Source organism: Bombus terrestris, chromosome 3 (assembly GCF_910591885.1).
Source record: "Bombus terrestris chromosome 3, iyBomTerr1.2, whole genome shotgun sequence".
Lineage (NCBI taxonomy): Eukaryota > Metazoa > Arthropoda > Insecta > Hymenoptera > Apidae > Bombus > Bombus terrestris.
This window is the reverse complement of record NC_063271.1, coordinates 8,883,709-8,906,615: the sequence shown is the minus strand read 5'-3', so window position 1 is coordinate 8,906,615 and position 22,907 is coordinate 8,883,709. Positions and strand designations below refer to the sequence as shown.

At 31.1% G+C, this 22,907-nt stretch overlaps 5 protein-coding genes, 3 long non-coding RNA genes and 2 other non-coding genes across 10 annotated transcripts; 4 read left to right on the top strand and 6 right to left on the bottom strand.

Annotated features, from left to right (window-relative positions):
* Positions 1-595: 595 nt before the first annotated feature.
* On the bottom strand, positions 596-4,656 carry LOC110120342. The gene is made up of 2 exons (XM_048404241.1): positions 2,073-4,656; positions 596-1,986 (listed from the first exon to the last, which is right to left on the bottom strand). Exons 1-2 carry the CDS (start codon positions 3,913-3,915, stop codon positions 1,574-1,576), a joined length of 2,256 nt encoding a protein of 751 aa, XP_048260198.1. The 5' UTR covers positions 3,916-4,656; the 3' UTR covers positions 596-1,573.
* Positions 4,657-4,768: 112 nt separating this feature from the next.
* Positions 4,769-6,431, top strand: LOC100644797 (iron-sulfur cluster assembly scaffold protein IscU). Its single transcript, XM_012321009.3, has 4 exons — positions 4,769-4,949; positions 5,539-5,763; positions 5,832-5,910; positions 6,147-6,431. The coding sequence occupies exons 1-4, from the start codon at positions 4,860-4,862 to the stop codon at positions 6,251-6,253; spliced, it is 501 nt and encodes a 166-aa protein (XP_012176399.1). The 5' UTR covers positions 4,769-4,859; the 3' UTR covers positions 6,254-6,431.
* A 2,341-nt stretch (positions 6,432-8,772) lies between these two features.
* Positions 8,773-10,368, bottom strand: LOC105667171. The gene is made up of 3 exons (XR_007223384.1): positions 10,134-10,368; positions 9,123-9,330; positions 8,773-9,033 (listed from the first exon to the last, which is right to left on the bottom strand). It is a non-coding gene; the product is annotated as an uncharacterized LOC105667171 (long non-coding RNA).
* A 66-nt stretch (positions 10,369-10,434) lies between these two features.
* On the top strand, positions 10,435-19,189 carry LOC100645159 (monocarboxylate transporter 12). The gene is made up of 5 exons (XM_003394417.4): positions 10,435-11,389; positions 11,965-12,177; positions 12,262-12,388; positions 12,485-12,664; positions 16,488-19,189. The coding sequence occupies exons 1-5, from the start codon at positions 11,245-11,247 to the stop codon at positions 17,695-17,697; spliced, it is 1,875 nt and encodes a 624-aa protein (XP_003394465.1). The 5' UTR covers positions 10,435-11,244; the 3' UTR covers positions 17,698-19,189.
* LOC125384700 lies at positions 11,398-16,690 on the bottom strand. Its single transcript, XR_007223383.1, has 2 exons — positions 16,553-16,690; positions 11,398-12,685 (listed from the first exon to the last, which is right to left on the bottom strand). It is a non-coding gene; the product is annotated as an uncharacterized LOC125384700 (long non-coding RNA).
* On the top strand, positions 12,692-15,424 carry LOC110120347. The gene is made up of 5 exons (XR_002308980.2): positions 12,692-13,529; positions 13,690-14,536; positions 14,649-14,800; positions 14,924-15,089; positions 15,251-15,424. It is a non-coding gene; the product is annotated as an uncharacterized LOC110120347 (long non-coding RNA).
* Positions 19,053-20,497, bottom strand: LOC100645281 (NADH dehydrogenase [ubiquinone] iron-sulfur protein 3, mitochondrial). Its single transcript, XM_003394418.4, has 5 exons — positions 20,293-20,497; positions 20,153-20,218; positions 19,758-20,002; positions 19,433-19,678; positions 19,053-19,344 (listed from the first exon to the last, which is right to left on the bottom strand). Exons 1-5 carry the CDS (start codon positions 20,354-20,356, stop codon positions 19,180-19,182), a joined length of 786 nt encoding a protein of 261 aa, XP_003394466.2. The 5' UTR covers positions 20,357-20,497; the 3' UTR covers positions 19,053-19,179.
* Positions 20,498-20,652: 155 nt separating this feature from the next.
* LOC100645403 (COMM domain-containing protein 5) lies at positions 20,653-21,897 on the bottom strand. The gene is made up of 4 exons (XM_003394419.4): positions 21,617-21,897; positions 21,335-21,527; positions 21,115-21,261; positions 20,653-20,991 (listed from the first exon to the last, which is right to left on the bottom strand). The coding sequence occupies exons 1-4, from the start codon at positions 21,711-21,713 to the stop codon at positions 20,808-20,810; spliced, it is 621 nt and encodes a 206-aa protein (XP_003394467.1). The 5' UTR covers positions 21,714-21,897; the 3' UTR covers positions 20,653-20,807.
* A 550-nt stretch (positions 21,898-22,447) lies between these two features.
* On the top strand, positions 22,448-22,520 carry TRNAR-UCG. Its single transcript has one exon. It is a non-coding gene; the product is annotated as a tRNA-Arg (tRNA).
* A 248-nt stretch (positions 22,521-22,768) lies between these two features.
* TRNAY-GUA lies at positions 22,769-22,863 on the bottom strand. Its single transcript has 2 exons — positions 22,827-22,863; positions 22,769-22,804 (listed from the first exon to the last, which is right to left on the bottom strand). It is a non-coding gene; the product is annotated as a tRNA-Tyr (tRNA).
* Between the last annotated feature and the right edge of the window lie 44 nt (positions 22,864-22,907).

The following is a 22,907-nucleotide window of genomic DNA, read 5'->3' as shown; positions in this document are numbered from 1 at the left end:
GTAATATGTATGTTTTACATACGTAAATATACGACATGTAAATTATCTACGTATCTCTGATATTATCAATGTTCATAAAATGTATTCTTAATATTTATCTAACTTTCACGGTGGCTTACGTTATTAATAATATGGGTAGTTAATTGTTAGTATCGGATCAAAGTTTATTGTTATTTTAGCATTATGTATTTACATAAACTAATTGATATCTATTCTATATTAATAAAATAAACCTAAAAATCCTATCTTTTTAAATTGTATTCGATTATGGTATTCTTAATTGCTCCTTTTCTTGCTCGTTTAATATAAATACGTTTTATCATCCTTGAAATTGTTGTTAAATCTTTCGAGTTCTAATCAAACACTCGTTGCGTTAAGACGTTGAACTTTAATAGTTAAGATTTATTGATAACGTTTTCATATCTCATGTATTACGTATTTTTAAGATGATCGAGGTATTTTAATTTCATAGTAAAGCACTTCTATTTTTAAAAATCTGTTTTTACCACGTACCTGAATTATAATGTACATTTTATTCAATAACAAAGATATACATATTACTAATTAATATTTCTAGATTTTATCTTTTTTCGCTTCTAAATATTTTTTTCTAAAATAAACGGTATACATTTTAATCAAATTAATTGCTTATTTTTCAATAATTTTAGTAAAGATATCCTTTTCCTCTTGGTTTTATTACTTTATTATTTCCAGCCTGTTACTTTTTATTTTTTACCTTTGCAAACTTTCTACCAGTATTAAACAAAGAGTTATCGTTTTTACTTAGTGCAGTATTTTCTTATATAATTCTTTAGCCTTCCCGCGTTGATAAATAATCGGATAAAAGACAGATGTTCCCTAGAATAATTCTCTTATCTCATATATTAATTCTACCCTGCTTTTTTAAGCACTTTTTTATTTCATCGAGTGATATCAAAATATGTACTCAAGTAAGGTGACTGTTCCATCTTACGCGTATTTATTCCACGCACAATTTTCTTCAAATTATTTCTTTTTAACCACTTATTAAATACATGTATGTATCTACAATTTCATGATCTTATAGCATAATAATTTCATAATTAATTTTCTTAATTTTTTACATATTATTCGTCCAATCATCTTGATTTTATGTCAGTGTTAATAAAGGATCTTATTCTAATTCTTTACTGAGTCTGCACGTTAACTACAAGAACAACAGTGTAACTTCTCGACGAATTAGGTAATTATCTTTCTCTGTTATTTATCCTTAGCTTTATCATATTACATACGAGAGTTGATTTTTAAAAGAATATTTTGCTCATTACTAAATGCAGTAGCTCACAAAAGTAATTGAACACTTATTTAATAGAAGATTTCTATAAGTGTTTAGCACGATTTAAGTAAACAACTGTACGTGTTACATATTTTCTGCAACCAAATTTTTGTATTATTATATAGTATATTCCGCATTTCTCAGTATTTCCCTTTCTGCTGTATTAATTAATGGCCTTCATGGCCTACAACATCCTCATCTTTTTTTACCAGTCGTAGGACAAGAAACAACAATGCACGAGGCAATTGGAAAGTTACTTCAGTATTTACCTTCTATTTTTAAATTCTGCCTGAAATTTGACGCGATTCCTCGTGATGGTGTACGACGAAAGTAACAAACTCTCTTCGGATTTCTTTGCCGATATTGGCTCTTTATTGAAGTAAGATTATTCATTCGTTTTATGAAAGTTATTGAAGTTACTGACAATCTATCTTGGGCCATGGCATTAAAGTCGACATTTGTATTATCGGATACGTCCGTATTCTCTCCACTATCTGATACGGAATTGCGCACGAGTTTATTGGATTGCGAATGTTGAAATTCTGCAGCTTCGATTTCTTCATACTCATTAATCATAATATTAGCCTGTTTATCCATTTCTTTATTTTTCTTTATAACATTGCAAAAGCAATCGTCTGATGCTTCTTTTTTACATCCTTCCCCTTTTCTATCTACAAATAACTAATAACTATTTATAAATAACTGATCACCGTGAGCAAGGTATTTTGGTGCTTTTTTCATTTCGACTATTTTTCACCTGTTACAATATTGCCAAACGTCTCAGTACTTTCGTTCCCCTTCGTTTCTTTGTCAATCCTGGTTCTTTCGGTTTCTACTTTTAACATTTTATCATGACAATTATTTTTCTTCGAGAATTCACAATCCTTCTTTTTTGCCATATTATGTCCCCATTTAGCAGTCATCGATGGTGACGCCCAGTCAAGGTGACGCTTAGAAACATGTCTTTTGTTTCCAATGCACGTGTAACTATGCTTCTTAGAACCTGGAATAAAATTCCTTCGACTTTTTGTAATTAGATGTTTCGTAACGCAATCCCTGATCTTATTTTGTTCGTTCCTCGGTCTTATCGAGGTTTTTTTACCGATACACGAACGCGTGTTTCGACCAGACGTGTTTCCACAGATTTTCTCAATTTTCAGATCAGGGCTATTACAGTAATAACACATCAAATTTAGTTCTTGCTTAGGGACGATCGCGTCCTTTGTTCGTATGCGATGGTCTAGTCTGTTTTGTTCCCCGAATTGTTTCCTCATCTTCTGCATGCAAGTGCACAACTTCTGCTTTGTCCATTCATAATTTTTTTCTCGCTTCATATATACTCGTTGTTTGTGTTTTGTGTACGTTTTCGGGTCTGGTGTACAAAACTCTAACTTTTTTTTCGGAGAAATTAATTTCTCTGGTTTCCGTTTACGATAAATATTTTCGCATTCTTGACACAATACGCTATTCGACAAGCTCACATCTTTCAATGGACTCGTACAATTACGAAAATAATGTATACTTGAAAGCATATAATTATGTAGTATACAATTGCAACAGGCAATATTATTAGGATACATTTGGGTATTTGCATCTATGTGTTTTCTGGGAAAAGATTCTTGTGCTTCGCCAATTTTATCTTTTAGAATTATACTAGTTTGTGCAATTCCATCGGCTGCATTTTTAGAAGTAGCTTGGCCTTCCTTTTCAGTAATTGTTCCATTTTCTAAATCATTCTTTGATGCAAATTGCTTTTTATCCTTCAATTGAACCTTTTTGTGATGTTTAGAATGAGTATGCCTGTTGAGATTTTTATTAGAAATAATTTCTTGAGACTTAGGACGAGTTTTTTCTACAACAGTCTCAGTACATTGGTCATGTTTCACTCTTTCTGTAGGTTTCCTCCGATTCGATAATTTCGAGTCTTTCTGAAAGGATAACTGACTAGTGTATCTCTTTTCTTTTTTCCGAACTCCCTCCAAATTGTCTTTGAATGTTCTCTCAATTAGCGAATAATTTGATACTCGGTGTCCTTCTTGAGGAGGATCTTTTTTATCATCAATATGATCTTTATTAAATTGACACGGGACACCGCGTTCTATTTCTGCCTCGTCGTCTCCATCGTACACGCACGCAAATTGTGTAGAACAAATATTTTTGGCGCGAGAAAACCGCGATCGAGAATATTTACTGGACTCGCTCCGATGAAGAGTTCTAGTTTTCCATGGATCAGGAATTCCTTGTATAAAAGACAAACGTGTATCGTTCCATAGCCTATCAGTGATGATGTATCTGGTACAGAAAGGTATTAAATTTTTCTGTAATACGTACGCCTTCGTACCAAATCCCTTACAAAATCCCTTAGAAATTAAATACTCCTTCCAAGTATCAGGAATACCTCGACGCACATCGGAATAATTTTCTCGTCGTTGATAAGACGAAAACGTGATAAATGGTTGTGTGCTTATTAATCTTGGAGAGGAAAATGGTCCTCGTACTACTTCGTGGATATCGATATACTTTTTTTTTTTAAATCGTTTTGGTGATGTCCATTTTTGGGTCCATCCAGTGTAGATGTTAATACTGCAATCTGGATACATCAGAACGATTCAATTCTTCCATAGGATCATTTGAAAACAATTGTGAATGCGTTACGATAAGATAGTTTTATTATTTTATGCTATAAACGCAATTATGTTATCATTTTTCGTAAATATTCTATCCTTCCAACTTATTTAAAATATATGCGACATACTTAAAGCATTAATATTATTCAGATTTTGTAATTTCTTATTTGATATGTCATTCTTGAAATTGTATGTTAGATAGATATTGAAATATATATGTAGATATCGGATTTAATATTAACTTCACATGTAAATAAATCGCAGCAATTCTTATAATACTTAAAATTGGTAAATTAATTGGCAATTAAAAATATTATCATATATTAAATCATAGGAGAAAGGCACGATAGATCATACTTTTGGTTTCTTATATGACAACGACTTTAAAATCCAATATCTTATTAACCAATCACATGCTTGTGGAATTTCTTTAAAAAATATTTACATTAAAAATATTGGTTTCTTAAAAGTATTGATTATCATATTCTAAATATTAGAGATATACCATTAGTTGTTTTCGGAAAAGCTCGTAGATTTGTCATTTAATGCTAAAAGGTTTATGTATATCTTTGGGCCGAATCGATTGATCCTCTTCTTAAGTATGTTATGTTAAAGTATATCTCCTTAACCATGAAATAACATCAAAAGCAGAAAATCAACAAAATTTTCTGTGATCTTCACAGATATAATCAGCTATGACACAAATTATTATTTTTAAAGTATGAAACTGATTAAATGAATATGATTTGTTGGTACAACGAAATAGTAATAGGGAATCCTTTCTTGTTCTTATATATTTTCAGGCTGAAGCAGAGTTACCAACACTTCAGACATATTCGTACGCGGTTTGAAATCGATCGTTTCAATAGAGTTGCGTAAAGTGTGAGAACAACAATGAGCTTCTCCTGTTAAACACGATGTCTTTACTACGATCGTTGCCTTCGGGGCTCAATAAAGCCTCGAAATTGACATTTCGAAGCGTTCCATCTGTATCTTATCATCCAAATGTAAGTATTTATCGGTTTAACTTGCGGCATTGATCGTGGTCAGTTTTGACAAACGTATTGCGTTACATTTTGCAATCAATATCGTATCTATTATTAAGACATATACACAGAAAGTTTAACCTTCATCTATAACATCGATGCAGTTATATCTTAAAAAATGCATTTTTGCAAACCTAACGATTTACTTATTATATCGATTTTATAGTATTCTACAACATTTAGGTTATCTTTATACTTTATTGGCAAAATGACAATCATCTCTTCCAAAATTAATTAATATATTCGTTTATTGATATAATAAGTATAATTAATAATTTACCAATTATTTTACAACATAAGAAACAAATGAAGTATTAATTACAATAAAGCTTTATATCATACTAGCATCATATATATATATATATATATATATATATATATATATATATATATATATATATATATATATATATATAATATATGTATATAGTAAACTATACACAACTAGTAAACTATATACATATATTGTATAACATATTTATATTAATTTTTATTTGTTGTATACATATTATAATCATGTTTTATATTTTATATTTCGATTATGTTGCAGGTGATAGATCATTATGAAAATCCAAGAAACGTAGGTTCATTGGATAAAAATGACCCTAAGGTTGGTACAGGTGTTGTGGGAGCACCAGCCTGCGGAGATGTAATGAAACTTCAGATTAAGGTTGATGAACAAGGGAAGATCATTGATGCTAAGTTTAAAACTTTTGGTTGTGGTTCTGCTATTGCCTCCAGTTCCTTAGCTACAGAATGGGTCAAAGGAAAAACTGTAAGTATAATTGTGTTTCAAAAAATTATTTATTTAGAACAAAGGTAATTAATCGATTTTTATCATAGGTCGATGAAGCACTGTCCCTCAAAAATACTGACATTGCCAAAGAATTATGTTTACCACCTGTCAAGCTTCATTGTTCAAGTAAGTGGTATTTATTAATAAATTTGATATTTAAATATTAGAGTATGAGTAGAAAAATTGTGAAGACTGCCGTAAAGAAATAAATATCCAATAGTTTTGTAATGTAAAGCAATCTTAAACTATCCATTTAGATGGAAGATTTATCAATTAGTTATCTCTACTCTGGAAGTATTCAGTATAATTAATATTGAGAAAAATAATTACATTATTTAACATTATTCTTTTATATATTGTAGTGCTTGCAGAAGATGCAATTAAGGCTGCTTTGTCAGATTACAGTATAAAACAAAAGCAAAAATTGAAGGTCAATGAGAATAGTGATAAGACGAGTGAAGCACTATAATGTGGATTGTATCCAGATGTAGTATTCAGATGTAGTATTTACATAAATTAAAATGTTAGTGAATCGTAAGCTGTGACTACAATGAGAGAATATATATAAAATCATATGTTGAAGCACTTATAGATGTATGCTATCTTTTGTTCCTTCAGAAAAGAAAATAAATATATTTAATTAAAAATTTTGATTAGAACATTTATTTATATATCAATACTATTATCAATTTATCATTACCTCTGATTCCGTTAAATAATTTCATGAAGTATCAATTACATCATTGCCAAGTTGAAATGATTTTCCATTATTCTTACTCTTCAATTATAGAAGTTAAGAAATGATACATCCAATGGGAAACTTTCTTACAATGCTGTTGCTATTTATTGGAACAATATGCGAACAAATAAAGCAGTATGTCGTTGTGATAAACATTTTTGTTGACACGAATGCACGTCGTTAATGAAGCATTTCAGTGGCAATTTAAGCTGTTAACAGAAACATGCCTATTTGTACTTGTTTTTACAAGAACCCATTACGCCATCAGCGATGTAATAACGTGATCAAGCGAACAGAAGAAGGAAAGAGAACAAGGGACAGATACAATTTATCGATAAATATTATTTCTTCAATGATCACAATATAGCCCATTGTAATAGCTTCAATCTTAGATTCAACTTCTGCTGTGGATATTTGATAGAATAAAAATACGCTCTTGATAAAAAAGTCCTGATACAAAAGCTATATTTCACGGCATATCACTCAAGTAGAATCATATCTTTCTAGTGCATAAACCCATTTATTAAAATTTCCAGTATCTCGTGATTCATACACCTTGTTGTGTGTATCCTCTAATATTCTTATACACTATACTATAGAAATATGTATGTATTTCCGCCCGTAAATATTGTACGTGATCAGTGCAGAATGAGAAGTATTGTTGCAAACGAAGGCATTTTAATTTCCTCATAGTCGCGATACACAATCAAATATTTACTCACATTCTTATATCTTTGTTCATATAGTGGAATTATATAGACTCACGGGCGAGCAATTTCCAAGAATAAGAGTTCGATTCGAAACGATTAAAATGAATTTGAGAAATTAAGTCTCGGATCGGTGACTTGTATGCATCCCTCTTATAATAACTGCCATCACAACACCAATTGATGCTTAATAAGAACGAATATAGACTGAGTCATGTGTAGTTACTGCTGCCAATTGTGCGTTTCAAGTTAATTCACGAAGGAGAACAATTAGCTCGTTAATTCGTAATTTACATTGTCTATGGCTTTTCATAGCTGCATACGATCCTAACATCTTGAAATCGAGATATTATTCGATAATAGTAAGATGCATGCCTAATATGTGTTTTCCCGCTATTTTTCGAGCCGATAAATCAATCTACCTTATTGAGAAAGATCACGTAATGAAGATGCGTAATTATATAATATAATTATATAATGAGAAGCATCGTGTATATATTTTCGAATATTGGAGATTGTTCGAACGGGCTTATCAGAATTTTGTAGATTTAGTACGAATCTGTTATGCGTATGATGGATAGATGTACCAACATATATTGTCAGATATACGCTCTACATAATGTGTGATAAAAATGAAGTGCCTGGCTTTATGTACTTGAAAAAAGTAGAGCATTCAGTTTGATTAAAAAAAAAGAGTACAAAATAAGTGAGATAATTTATTCAAAATAATTATTTTTATAAAATAATAATTAATTTAATTATATATACTTTATATATAAATTATATACATGTATTATTTTTAAGAAACAGGAATAGATTAATTAATAGCCAACAGATAACAATTATCAGTATACTAGCATGTTCCAGATAAATCATGAATGTATAAATTTAAGATTAACATTAAATTTTTCGGTATTTTTCTGCTTGTAATATCTTCGTTTGCCATAGCATAATAAATGCTCAGCAAGCAAATTAAGTTGTTCTCACTATCACAAATATTTCGTTCTAATTCTTTGAATAGTCATCATGAAATGTACGCACAATGGTTTCTCTGACAAACAAACGATGCCAGCAATTTGCGATATGACTGAAACGATAGAATCTTGTTTTTCTACGTAACTAAGTAATGTCACTATGTGAAAACTGTTTACGTGAACTTGCTGAAAGTATTATTTATTCCATGCATTTTTAAATGTTATATATAATCTATAATTTAGATTATTTAAGTTTACCTGCAATTATATATGTAATATTCGCAGATTTGTTAATAATCAATTTTATTTTTAAAATTCAAATATTATCGCTAATATGATAAAAAATACATTTATCGATACTAGAACTACCAAAGTGGTTAGAATAACAAATTCTTAATTTTCCACAGAAATTTTGCGGCCTTACTACAGTGAATTTTGCAAGATTTTCTGTAATTATTTGTAAAATATATGAATGAACATTTACTTTTATTATATTCTGTATTTCTGTTTTCTTCTTTCATTTTAATATTTTTGGCAAAAGTTATTTATATATTATAATCTTATATACAAAAATTATATACTGTACTATATATTTTATATTATAATTATTATATAATATATATTATTCTTTATATACACTTCATAGAATAGTCGGTAGTTCCAGTGTTAATGCCACATTACAAATTGCAAGGTATCCATTGTGCGAGGCGGAAAATCCCATGAAGTAGATTATTGCAAACACACAGAAGGGATCATTGGGTAATGGTTTTTGAAGAGGTGAGTAAACTCAACGATGAGTCGCTTCAAAATTTACCTTCTCTGTGATAAGCTGAAAGCCGAGGTCGCAAACAGTTTTTCATTCGGTATTCAGTATCGGGCACGAGGCTTATCGATGCTCGTGAAGCTTGTTTTTCCTACCTCGATTTCTCTATTCTCGAAGTGGGACGCGGCCGCGAGCGAGGAACATTAAATTCATGTTGCGTTCGCATCACAGAGGACAAAAATCCTACATTTGGTTCCTGTGACTCACAGAGTGAGCTCCTTCGCTATTGTGTATACTATGCTAAATTTTCCATTCCCTTATTCCTTAGTATGCACGTCCTCTTTTTTACTGTACAGACCTGACCTGCAGAAGGTATAACAGAGCAAGATAACTCCATAAGAGAAAGGAGACGACAGAAAGGAAAGATGTAATACCTAACTGCCTTGCTAACTGATCGCTGGTTGGGACTGAATCTGGTCAGTTAATAAAGCATGATCTATATGTATATGATGAATTAAAAATCATGACATTTTTTATGATCAGATTTTAAGATAATGATGATAAAGGCACAACACTGTTTTATGAGAATTAACAGTGATTTATAATCACTTCACTATGATTCTCGGCCCTCAATATCGGGGATGAGTACAGAAATAGTACAATGAATATCCAATATCTAATTTAGGATACCAAGATTTAATATATATATTATATAAACAGTTGAATATTGGTAAGCAAAGCAAACTTAAGGTAAACGAACTGAAGGAAATACCAAGTGTTCATACTAATTGACCACTTCAAACCCCACTTTTTCTTGGAATCGACTTTGTGGGGGTGAATATTATTTCTGGTGCTATGTACAATGGCTTCAAAAGTATTTGCACATCACTATATGTATTGTAGCATTTACATATTATTGTAATTAACCAGATATTGTTACTAAATATTTACATTTATGCTACATTTACATACTAATAAACTGTCCAAGTATATTAAATTATATCATTTAGTAATACTTTTGTACAACTACAAAGATTTGTTACCATGAAAATGAAATGTTGAACGCTGATAAAACTACACTTTGTTGGAAAATAAGGATATGTGCAAATACTTTTTGTAGCCACTGTATATAAAATAAATAAATGTTATCTGTATCTTATTCATACCCAATCGAAAGAGGAAATAGATATATACTGGGTATTTCATAAAAATACGCCTCCCTCGGTAGTTGGCCAGATAAGGTCCCTATTCTTGACCATTTAACCAAGAACTAGTGTAATCTTCCATTCTTTGTGAACATATGTATTTCCAAGAAATAGTGGGGATAGCGATGACCAGTTAGCAAAGCAGAATTCCGGTCAGTTATCAAGGCTACTACATACATGTATCTTTTAAAGAGAGTGAGAGAGAAATACCCGTAGGCAAGACTGAAACAGGAGAATGTGGGTATGGTGGGAGACAAGATGAAGTAGTGGTAAACGGCCCTGCGTGATACACAGCTGATCAGTCGTTCCGCGACGGACAAGTTGTTTTGATATCTCTATTCGTGACTCGATAGTGCAAATCGAAGCGTTTTCTGCATGGAATGACAGTGAATCGTGCGTAAGAATATTCCGTATACATGCCATTGTTTATGTGCTCTATGCAATTTGAAGGAGTAACGAAAGCAGAAGGCACGGGCGGTGGTGTAACCCCAGTGAAATTATACAGAATATCATATTGCGGGTTACTGTTGGTGGCGTCGTCGAGTCAATTGGATCGCAGATACTTCCCGTTTCAACAATTTCGAAGGAAATCGTTTATGCGAACGTCGGGGTCTATGACCGGTTCACGAGGCTTGCCTTATCAGAGAAACAGAAAAAGCTACGGTCTAACCGTGACCTCCAGCATTAGATTGAAATTGATGAAGTCCGAAGCGATCGAAGAGGAGGACACGACTGCTGATCCTGCAGTTTGTGAACATTGATGCTGGTCACTCATAGGCCACGATATTATCTATTCGGTGTAATTCGGTGCACTATCGTTTCTCTTTATATTCCTCTCTCGCTTATTTCTTTCTACTTTTTCTGTTAATTCCCGTGATATTTTTAAGGCTTAATCAAGTTGAGTTATTAGAGCGTTTGAGTGCCGACGGGCAACGTTAGATTTTCTTTCTTCGCAACGAAACAACGGATTCTCGTTTCGCTTTTCCTTTGTATAATTACATTCAGATATACATATATATTGTACATGTGTATACGCGCGCGCGCGCTAGTGTGAACGGAAAAGAAAAGGTTGATGACAATGCAACGAGTCCAAGATCAAGACAATGGTATCAACATCAAATTCGGTGCAAGCAAAAATAAGAAAGGAAACTATAGACTTGTATCGCAGCACTCTGAGAACGAGAAAAAAAGCAACTTCAATGGGACCAATAAACAAGGTAGGTCATTTACATTGAGAATCTACATTTTTATTTCTTTTTTCCTTTTTTTTTCTGAAGGGATCAATGTTCACCCACTAATTGTATGTAAATATTTTAATTTATGAGTAAAAAGATAGGAAACGTAATAAAGATTCATTGTGATCTTTTTAAAAATCGCTTTATATTGCGATCTTTTTAGCAATGACTAAAAATATGATATGCACTGAGAATTTTAAATTTTCTTAATGAGTTCTAATAATAAATACAAATATACAATTACCGATGTTTTACGCTCTTTTTTTCATATTTTGTTTAGTGATAAAGTATTCTATTTCAAGTAAAAAAATATGTATATCTCTCCAGATAGTTATGGGAAATTTTCTAACACGAAATTATTTCAAATATGTTATAATTAAAAACATAGTATTTTAATTCTATATAAAAGATAAGGACTTTTTAAATTTTTAAAAGGAATTTGTTTTTCAATTGTATATAAAATATGCTATAACAATAAGTATGAATTGAGTAAACTAATGGAATCTAGTCGTATATACTTATAAATAATAATAATATTCATAATTCTTTTTATTTAGTTAAAAATGTAACAACTGAAGAGGACCTAGTCCCACCGGATGGAGGATGGGGATGGCTTGTACTTTTAGCATCCGTTATGGTCAATCTACTAATTCCAGGAACAGTGAAATCCTTTGGTGTTTTATTTGTTGAATTTCTAGAAGTTTTTGATGCATCACCTTCTGCAGCTGCTTGGATACCAGCTTTATGCTATTTTTTGTATAGTTCACTTGGTAAGCTTAATTAAAACTAGGTAAAACTATTATCTAGTGGCAAACATTTGGAATTGAAAATAAGAAAATTAATTTTTGTTGTAGGACCCCTTTCCAGTGTACTATCAGTTAAATACTCCTATAGAACAGTGACTTTATTGGGAGGAACATTTGCTGCTGCAGGAATGATGCTAAGTTATTTTGCCAACTCTGTGGCCTTCTTGTGTGTCAGGTAATTATTAATATATTATTATTGCTATTAAATTAAAAGCATACTATTACATTTTTTATGTAAATGTGTAATCTTATTGTTTGTTCAATCTTTTAGTTATGGTGTTCTGGTAGGAACTGGAGCAGGGTTATCTTTTCCCCCAACTGTGTATATAGTAACTTCATACTTTGTACGGTTACGTGGACTTGCAAATGGGCTCTGCATATCTGGTAGTGCATTAGGTTCGATATTTCTTCCACCCATCCTAGGAATTCTTCTACGAGAGTATGGTTACAGGTACGTTTTTTCGTTATGTATCTAAAACAACAACAGGTATGGCTTTATTATCTCTATGAAAGATTGTTTTATGATTGCTAAAAAATTACAAACCAAGGGTTCATTATAAATGATTAAAATTAAAAATTGAATTTTTCTTTTATTTTTATAAAACGTTTATTTAACACCATTTTATCTGCAGAACAGTAATTAATATAATTTATTAATGATGTTTTGAAATTAATTAATTAAACGATGTAATTAATTAAAATATGCTTTAACACGTTCATTTTATTTTTGACAAAATTGAATGTATCTGTGATTTGTGAGCTTGATTTGTCCAACTTTTATATAATTTGTGATACAATTAGTGTCACGACAAAAAAAGAAAGAAAAAAGAAAAAGATACAAGAGGTTTGTGTATAATCACGTGCATCTTGTTCTCATGAAGATCCGTAAATAAAGTGTTATTGTCTTAGAAAGTTTATATATATTTTGTGAAGATTATTTTCGGTGAGTATTTATACATCATTATTACAACTAATTAAATGTGACGATGATCAATCATGCATGTGTGTAGTTCCTTTTTATAAGATACTTGGATCAACCACGCGCGTGCATTTATGTACACAATTTTATTGTATATCTCTGCGAAATTTACAACATTCTATAGCTGTTTTATAGCCTTCTTATCAAATGTGTTGTCATTAAAGATAACGAACATTAACCATTCGATATACACACGGTAACGTTGGCTGTCAAAAAGATGATAGGCTCGCGACTAGTTGACGTTATTCTAATTTCAAAGACACGCAGAAATATTCTATGTACTAATCCCGAATTCTGCATGTGGAAAATGCCACATAATTCATCTGATATGGTTTAGGTAAGAATCATATATATTTCGTATATACATATATATACGTTTTTGTTCTATGCCACGTATTTTAATGATCTAAATTCCTATCACGCTTTTTTATCTTTTATCATTTCTACCAAACCAAATTGCCAGGCGTAATATATTTTAACGCTTGATTTTAAATTAGACTCATCTGCACCGAGACTACAATAAAAAAGGACGAAATAAGATCTGGGCCAGTATCGTGCAACCTATTGTGATGACTTTCTTCCACGATGATAAAGACGAGTTCCTTCATTGGGCGGTTATTTAAAGATCTGGATGCAATCCTTGTGTGTCGTGAAATTGCCGTTCGCTTTAGATACTTAACCGCCGATGCAAACGAAACAGTCTGTATCGCAATCAAGTATTAGAATTAAAGTACCATCAGTTTAGCATAAAGTGTAATTCTTTGTCTTCGGAATACATGTGCACATAAAGAAGATAATATGCCTCTTTCTTTGTCTTCTTTAATTATAAATGATACGCTTCGTTTAAGAAAAGAATAACAAAACAGAAGTAAAAAGGTAGAGCATATGCCATTATCGAATAGTCGAAAGTAAAAAATTATAATTACACGTGCGTGCGTTTCGTTGTGTGTGCATATGTAATAATCATGTCCATGCGAGAACTAAGGAAACGTACGGTTTGACGTTGAAAGTACTTGCACATTTTAAGTGTGCACATTATAAATGGCGAACGCGTGATGCTCACGTGTTTTGAGTTAATATGTGCCGTAATAGCAAAAATAGAATTAAGATAAGTTAAATTTTTATGCATTTCGCATTGTTTAATCGCGGCTGTGCAATAGGAGTAATCAAAAAATTAATTTTGTTTCTTGTACTTTTGTATCTTCTTTTTTTCTGGTTACGTATTATGTTTGTTTTAGAACCAAATACGTATACTGAAGTTCTTATTCTCTTCGTTTGGTTTTATGAATATACAATATTGTACATATGTATGTCGATAATATGTTGTCGATCGAACGTGAACATGTGAGTAGACTGTTTTTTTTCTCGATTTACGTATGTTAATCCTGCTACGGTCTTCGAATATTTATATCTTGATCTCTCGTTTCAAAAAACAAAAAGATTTTTGATATTTTAGGAAAAATTTGGTGGAATTGAAATGAGGATAACGTTAATCAAAATTTTAACAACGATTCTCTCACAATTTTCTTAAATTTGAAAAATTTTTAAGAATAAAGGAAACGATTGAAGATGACCGAAAGACGTAGCAGAGTTAAGTATAAAGTCGAAGTACGTATGAATTAATTAATAAATTACGCTATATCAAATGTAAGTCAGTTTCAATATTCATTTCGTGATTGTTTTTTTCTTTTTTTTAATTACTATATTTCTCTTTTTTTCATTTTCTCATAGTTCTACTTTACAGCGACACGAAACAGTACGCGGTGTGTCTAAAACTCACGTTTTACGTCGGAAGAACTTTAATCGAGTTGATTTAACACGCGTGTATCGAAACGAATATTTTAATTTATGCCGAATGCTAATGTGGAATATCGTTATACGTAACGAGTCTCAAAACGTAAACACAATTTTTATATTCTGTATTCGTACTATGATATATGCTATATATAATATATGTATATATATATACGATATGTATATATATTACTACACCGATAGATGTAAGCTAGAACGTTTTCACTCGTCTAAACGTCCCTTTTATTTTTTCTTTTGTTGCAGAAGAATGTGTCCATGGGAGAAGACAGGAACAAATTGCGATTTCGAAGAAGATGAACTTCTCTCGTACCGCAGAATGTATTGTACGCGATCTGAAACGCACTCTAAAAATATAATTTCCATCTCAATCTATTTTAAAAACGGGAAAGGAGTAACACTCTTTCTTCCTTAGTATTTCTTCTTCTTTCAAAAACATTAAGTATCAGTTATAGAAGTCTGTTGATATTCAATGAAATATTTCTAAGCTCTCTGTTCGTTTATTTCTGTTTCATGCTCATTGAATTCATTTTAATTCTATATTTATTTTATTGAAATATTTAAATATTAAATATTACTTTGTTCATTTATTCTTAGTTCATAAATAAAACAGTTTCAGATTGACGTACAAATTATCTATCATAGTCTGTTCAGACTATGAAACATCTGTATAATACTTAATGAATTTTTTATTAAGGTTATTTAAAAAAAGAGCTGTGATTAGTATAAGTCTTATGTATTTTGGAATATATAAGACTTTGTTTATAACACTTGGTGGTAATTCACGAGATATATACACATAAACCAGTATTGAAAAGATTATGTTAATGTAAAAGTTAGGAATATGTTATACTATATCTGTTGGTTTACCAAAGATTATGATAAGTGAATCATTTAAGAGTATTAACAAACTGTACCTGATATTAATCTTTTGTATTCTCTTTTTACAATTTATATAGTATACAAAAATATTTTATACATATAAAGTAATTATATATATAATAAAATAAAATAATTAGCAAGTATACAAGAAATACAATAATAAAGCGTTTTTACGCTTCTATCTATGATCTTTTAAATTATCTTCATTTCATTGCATCATTGATCACTATATAGAAAAATATTTTTTTTTTTATTCTTTCTAAAAAAATTGATCATTAAATATTTTCAAATGTTTCCTATTCCATTCCATGCTTACACAATCATTGTATTTCAGTGATTGATTAACAGCATAACTTAATTAAAATATTCATATTTATATCACGGAAAAAATTTTAAACAGTTAATTAGCTAAAATTAAGTACTGATATTAAAGGAAAAGCATATTTGTTAAAAATCAGTATTTATGTAATTGGTTTAACGAAGTGACGATTTTTTTTCTCTCAACAGCCGTGGAATATCCCGATGACGATATTGTAAGCTATAGCTAACCTTATCGTTGGGCCGAACAAAAAGCGCTAAAGCTCATTTTACTTTTTTACAGAGGTGCAGTATTAATAATGGGTGCTGTTACTTTGAATGTATGGGCGAGTGCTCTTTTGTACGAACCGGTGGAAAGGCACATGGTACCAGCATCGTCGTCGAGCAAATCGAACGACGTCGACTTGGAGGTCGCCTCGGTCACAGTAGCTAGTCCCGAAGATGAGAAGCAATCGAATCATGTTGTTTCTTCTTCGAACGAAAACGAAAAAGCCGCGCCAATGGTACCAAAGAGTGCGTCCAGTGTCGCTTTAGAGTATTACAAGAATACGCCAGTTCAAGGTCGAACGAGAAAAATTAGCATGCCCACGGGACGGGAGATAACAGGCCAGATGCACAGCACTCCGGCGTTACACGCTGTTCCGGAACGGGGCGGAGATTCTGCCAGACTATCGAAACGTCAGAAATCGCCTTTACAGTCACCGAGCATGTCATCTTTTAATTATATCAGCACGCCGTACCATGGAAGCACGCTTTCCGCTATACATCCGGAAAGGGCGTCTACGTTGACCTTGAACGCAATATCGAGCACCTTCACGAGGAAGGGTACCGAAGAAACGAACAAGAACGAAGTAAAAGAGAAGAAGAACAAATTCTTTGACTTTAGTTTATTGAAGGATCCTATTTATCTGGTAATCTTGGTTTCGAATTCAACGAACGCTGTCAGTTATACGAATTTCGTCATCTTATTACCGGCGTACGCTATTTCGTTGGGTTTCGACAAAAATATGTCTTCCCTTCTTCTTTCGACCGTCTCTATATTAGACCTAATAGGACGTATCGGAGGTTCAGCGCTATCCGATGTCTCGATCATGCCAAAGCATTGGTATTTCGTTGGCGGTTTGTTCATTTCTGGAATCTCGTTGGCTCTTCTCCCCATAGCCACAAGCTACACCATCCTGTCGGTTTATTGCGGTGTTTTCGGATTAGCTTCCGGTATTTACGTTGGTATCACCGCGGTTATAATGGCCGATATGTTAGGGACCGAGAAGTTAACTTCCTCCTATGGTATCTCGTTGTTCGTAAATGGAATCATACAGTTGGTTGGCCCTCCAATCTGCGGCGTTGTATTTGAACAAATCGGCAGTTACGGGCCGATCTTCAGCATCTTAGGAATTATTCTAGTGGTAGGCGCGTCGTTGTGGGGTTTTGTTCCATTTATTAGGAAACGACAAAAAGTCGCAGAGAAAGCGAATACAATTGAAAAACTATAGTTTATTCACTAACTGGCATATTTCATTATGGACGACAAGAGCTTAATTATATGGTCATTGTAGAATTTCATCTAACATGTATCGATTACAATACAATATATACATATAAACACACACACACACACTCACACACACGCGCACACACACGATAACGAGAGACATGTTTACGAAATACTGTGATGTTAGAATGAATGTTATGTATGTAAGTACATATATACTACTGGCACTGTGATGACGTTATATATATACATCCACGCGTACATTTTCAAGTGGATTAATAAGGAAACAATTTTCAAAAGATATATTTTTAAAAAAGACAAAGGTTCTCCTTTCTCGTAAATTGGAAGTGTCTTGCCTTACATTTGAAAAGAAAACTTATTTCGCGGAAGTAAGTTGTTATTAGTACTAAAGTAAAATATATGAATATATTTAAGTACTTAGTTTAGAAAATGTTCTAATTGCTGGTGCTAACGTAATAAGTAAAACAAAAAAATGAAAGATGCAATAATATAATTTAACCCTTTCGCTTCGGCAGTCCAGTTCGGCGAAGTACTGTTACTGAACGGAAACGCGCGCCACAAATACGCACAGTGTGCGTGGTTGCTGTATATATGTTTGCCTAAGTCTTAAATAACAATAATTCTTGTAAGAACCGTATATGAAATATACGCTTCACTGTCAATGGGTTTAATAGATTTTTAAGATGAAACGGTATACGATCGTTTGGATGTTTGAAATATATTGTGTGAAACGTTTTGATGTTGTTTCAACAATGAGTAATTTTAAGAAGTAATATGTCAATAAAATCAACAGAAAATGTTCTGCCGATAACGAAAAAATATATTATTGACTACAGATAGCAGTTGTATATGCATCATTTAGATGCCAGATATATGGGGTGCCGGACTCAGGAGTTGTCGCGTGGTCGCCGCCTATATGCGGTACTCGTACCCACAGGTCATCTCGCGGATGCCGCCTATAAGCGGCGCTCAAAGCGAAAGGGTTAATGCATGTAAAATAATCTTAGTGTATGTATAATTGTATAAAGCAAAGGTTGAGTACTTGTACACTTCTCTTAAGGAAAGAATATGCAGTAATTCCTATTATTATATACACGTAAATATTGAATATAGGATCAGTCAATTTCGTTCTTGATTCAATTTGTTTACAACTCACCGAAAAATATGCCTTAAAATTAGGATATAAGCACTTTGTAATTAACGAATTACGTTTATATTATACAATATTTAAAATGTAAAACGATACAAAATGCGCATATTTCACTTGAAGTTATCTTACACGGAAAATACATAAATTGTTCATGCTACTAGGGTCAATAAACAAATTACTAAAAATTTTCGTTGTCATACTTTGTATCTATTTTATTGAAAAGAATGCACGGTAGTATTAAATAAATATTAATATGAAGACTAAAACATGTTTCTTTTAATACATGTTTATAACATACAATAAAAATGTAATTTACTTTTTATCTTTAGATGATTCTTCTTCCTTACTTTTTTCAGGTTCAGCAAGACGGAAATTAGGGAATTGTTCCCATGGAGTGGATAATTCAAATTTGCGAAATTCTTGTGTTAATTCTAGTGGTTCACATACTACTCTCTTGTATTCATCATCATAGCGTACCTACGTTTAAAAATATAATTTTTACATTATATATTACCAATTGAAGCCAAAGCATTTGTGAAGCATTAGAATTATATTATAAAATTACCTCAACAAAACCACTTAAAGGAAAATCTTTTCTTAATGGATGTCCTTCAAAACCATAATCTGTGAGAATTCTACGAAGATCTGAATTACCCAAAAATAGTATGCCATACATGTCCCACACTTCTCGTTCGTACCAGTTAGCAGCATCATAAACACTTTCTACTGACTTTATAGGTGTCAATTCATCTGTGTATGTTTTTACCCTAATACGTGAGTTAAAAGTAAGAGAAAGAAGATTGTAGATAACCTAATAATCAAAACATTACATAACAATATTTATTATATGAAGTATTATATGGAGTATTATTTTTCAAATACAAATTTACCTCAAATCTATATTTTCGAGAAGGAACATCCATTGCAGTCAGATCCGATAATGAAGTAAACTGAGTATTATGATGACATTTCAAAAATTTTAGCGTTGGAATAATTCCTTCTGGACAAATTAATATTTCAAGTTCATCGCCAGCATTTATTTGAACCTTCTGCACATACTTTGGTAAACATGCACTAATATATAAACCCATATCCTTTATGGCTTCTACATCTGTTCTGATTTTACGCAGTGTTGCTGTTTAATAAAAGAAGATTGTGTAAATGTAATTTAGAGAAACAAGTATTAAGATTGAGGAAAAGGTTATAAAATATATATGATAAAAATTCTTTACATTTAAAGACATTACATTATTAAACATATTATAAATAACAATTTTTTACGTACGTTGTAATTCTGTTTTTTCAGTTTCCGTGGTATTTGTCCTCGTGAAGGGAAGAAATTTTGGATAACCTATCGATTTAGTTTATGATTTATTACATAATATAAAACAGAAAATCAAAGAATTATCAATAAAATTTATTTACATTTTGGTGTTGTAACAGATAGATTTTGTGACAGCCTCCAACAGTTTTTTAACAACGATGACATTTTTCTAAAGGGCTTCGGATCTTTTCAAGAATACAGACAGATCTACCTACACTTAGCCATATGTATGTAGATAGGATATTCAGTACGCACTCTAGTTAACGATATCGATGTTTTTCGCACTTTACATAGCACATTGAAATTTTTAAAGGTACCACGATACCAAAAATATCTTTTTAATTCTACGCAATAAAAATAGCATATATAGTGAAAATATCAAATGTGATATAATTTAGAAACTATTTTATTCGAATTCATGTAGTTAAAAATAATAAACTCTGTAAAATAAAAGAACAAGGGAAAGTTAACTAATTTTATTAGTTATTTACATTATTACATGAAATGTAGTTTCTTGAAGTACAAAGGATATCTTACATCTTGTTTCTTATTTCTAATACAATATTGCACAAGGTTAGAATGAAAAAGATTTATATTGTTAGTTTTCATACCATCATCAGCTACATAAAATATTTTTTGAAGCGCATTGTTTTTCAACCTTTTGCATATCTACAAGTATAGTTGCTATGGCATGTCTTAACTGATGAAACTTTGGCAAAGATAATTCAAATATTTGACACTTTCCATTGCTAAATGTCCATTCCATAATAATATGTGGTTCCAAAACTCTATTTAATATGCTAAAAATATACACATTAATAAGTAAGCAGATAATTTCATAAACATTTATAGAAATATGAGTAAAATGAATTTTTGTATTACACATGTCAGTATTACAAAATTATAATTTATTAAACAGGTACCTAGAAGAAATAGTAATATCTATACGCCACTTGCAGGCTATTAGGTGTGGATAAAATTTTGTTTTTTGTATTAATCCTGATATTAATTCTGGTCGCTTTTGACCATATACAACTATAGATATGTCATCAATACATTCTGAAGATAATCTGTAGAAATAATATTATACTTATTAAAATAAAATTAAAAATATTTGAATGTGATATATGGTAAAATACATACTTCAGTTCTTCTAATATTTGTTTAAATTCTGCAGGTTTAATATTTTGCGATATTGTGCCCAAATGAATCTTTAATATCGTAAAGATGACTGAATAATATTCATCCACAGTTTCTTCTGGTATATTGTATTTTTGACTTATTCTATCTAATATTCCTTCTTCTATGTATTCTTGATTTATTGCTTTTACAGCTACTATATAAGTAATAAATTGCAATTATTCATTAAAATACAAAATACTTGAAATATTGTAGTAATATTATAGTATTACAAATTAAACTTACTTTGTATTAAAGGACGAAGAAATATTTTTCTTAAATCCGGAAGAACCTTTATTTTATTTCCTAAAGCATACAAAAGTTGAGTTTGGAAAGTTGTCATTTTTATTTTGACTATGATATTTATTTTATTTGTATAAAAATTGAAAAATTTATGTGGCAATTTATCTGTATAGGTACATTTATTAATATCTTTTATAAAATTGTAACAAGTTGTTAATAAAATACTGCAGTTCTGTCAAATTTATTATGTATTAAGCCTGACAATTTGTTTTCTGTGTTTAATGCCACCTAGTAGATATGTACAAAATTACATATGTACAAAACTTTGTCTATGGTAATATAGATAATGATTGTTTGATTAACAAATGGTGAAGTAGGAATGCTGTAACAAATCGCAGAGGGCGTAAGAGACACCGCTGTATTTTCGTGGTCGATATTTCAGAACATGAAACATGAAGCCTCATTAATTGTTACGTCTATTCATGCCTTAGTCAATAATATAATCTTCGTCCTCGATATAATGTTAAGGTAAATCCTATATTTACTATATTTAATCAATGAGGATGCTATTATAGTTGATATCTATTCCGAGAAATATGGATTTCATAAATGTTGATAATATAGATTTCTCGATTTGAATTTTACGATAAAGTTATTACAAGAACATATTATAAGAAAGGAAGTATGGTATAAGTTTTAACTTTGTTCATATTATGTGTATAAAAGAAAAGGTATATTATCAAATTTTGTAAAACAATAAATTTTGTATATAATAAATAATTATATTTTTTTTAAGTCATGTGATATAAAATGTTTGGTTATGTTCGTACAAGAGACCGTGTGGCCTAATGGATAAGGCGTCGGACTTCGGATCCGAAGATTGCAGGTTCGAGTCCTGTCACGGTCGGAAGAAATTATTTTTTTTTCTTCCCGTTCAATATTGTTTTTGCATTACATATAATATATTGCTTTTGGTACAGTGATCTCTCTACATCCTCATACATTATTTTTGGAAAAGAGAATGAGAAAAAGATTAAACAATCAAGAATATTTATTATTCTTGTTAATTACTAATTAATAATATTAGATCAAAATATGTTACTTCAATGTCATCGAACTGTTATTAAATTTTTACATAAATTAAAAAAAAATATTTCCTTCGAGCCGGATTTGAACCAGCGACCTATGGATATCCATATTTCTAAGAAGCCAACTACAGTCCACCGCTCTACCAACTGAGCTATCGAAGGTTTACGCTTTTGTTGTGCCACAGAAATGTATATCTGATTGATTA

Excerpts from the sequence above, each read along its gene's own strand:
- LOC100644797 (XM_012321009.3), top strand. The coding sequence starts at position 4,860 with ATGTCTTTACTACGATCGTTGCCTTCGGGGCTCAATAAAGCCTCGAAA. Across the intron at positions 5,764-5,831 it reads AATGGGTCAAAGGAAAAACT|GTCGATGAAGCACTGTCCCT; the intron begins GTAAGTATAATT and ends TTTTTATCATAG. Across the intron at positions 5,911-6,146 it reads TGTCAAGCTTCATTGTTCAA|TGCTTGCAGAAGATGCAATT; the intron begins GTAAGTGGTATT and ends TATATATTGTAG.
- LOC100645403 (XM_003394419.4), bottom strand. The coding sequence starts at position 21,713 with ATGACAACTTTCCAAACTCAACTTTTGTATGCTTTAGGAAATAAAATA. Across the intron at positions 21,528-21,616 it reads TCTTCGTCCTTTAATACAAA|TAGCTGTAAAAGCAATAAAT; the intron begins GTAAGTTTAATT and ends TTACTTATATAG. Across the intron at positions 21,262-21,334 it reads CAAATATTAGAAGAACTGAA|ATTATCTTCAGAATGTATTG; the intron begins GTATGTATTTTA and ends TTATTTCTACAG.
- LOC100645281 (XM_003394418.4), bottom strand. The coding sequence starts at position 20,356 with ATGTCATCGTTGTTAAAAAACTGTTGGAGGCTGTCACAAAATCTATCT. Across the intron at positions 20,219-20,292 it reads ATCTGTTACAACACCAAAAT|GTTATCCAAAATTTCTTCCC; the intron begins GTAAATAAATTT and ends CTAAATCGATAG. Across the intron at positions 20,003-20,152 it reads TGAAAAAACAGAATTACAAC|CAACACTGCGTAAAATCAGA; the intron begins GTACGTAAAAAA and ends TTTATTAAACAG.
- LOC110120342 (XM_048404241.1), bottom strand. The coding sequence starts at position 3,915 with ATGTATCCAGATTGCAGTATTAACATCTACACTGGATGGACCCAAAAA. Across the intron at positions 1,987-2,072 it reads GTTTGGCAATATTGTAACAG|ATAGAAAAGGGGAAGGATGT; the intron begins GTGAAAAATAGT and ends AGTTATTTGTAG.
- LOC100645159 (XM_003394417.4), top strand. The coding sequence starts at position 11,245 with ATGACAATGCAACGAGTCCAAGATCAAGACAATGGTATCAACATCAAA. Across the intron at positions 11,390-11,964 it reads CAATGGGACCAATAAACAAG|TTAAAAATGTAACAACTGAA; the intron begins GTAGGTCATTTA and ends CTTTTTATTTAG. Across the intron at positions 12,178-12,261 it reads TTTTTTGTATAGTTCACTTG|GACCCCTTTCCAGTGTACTA; the intron begins GTAAGCTTAATT and ends TTTTTGTTGTAG.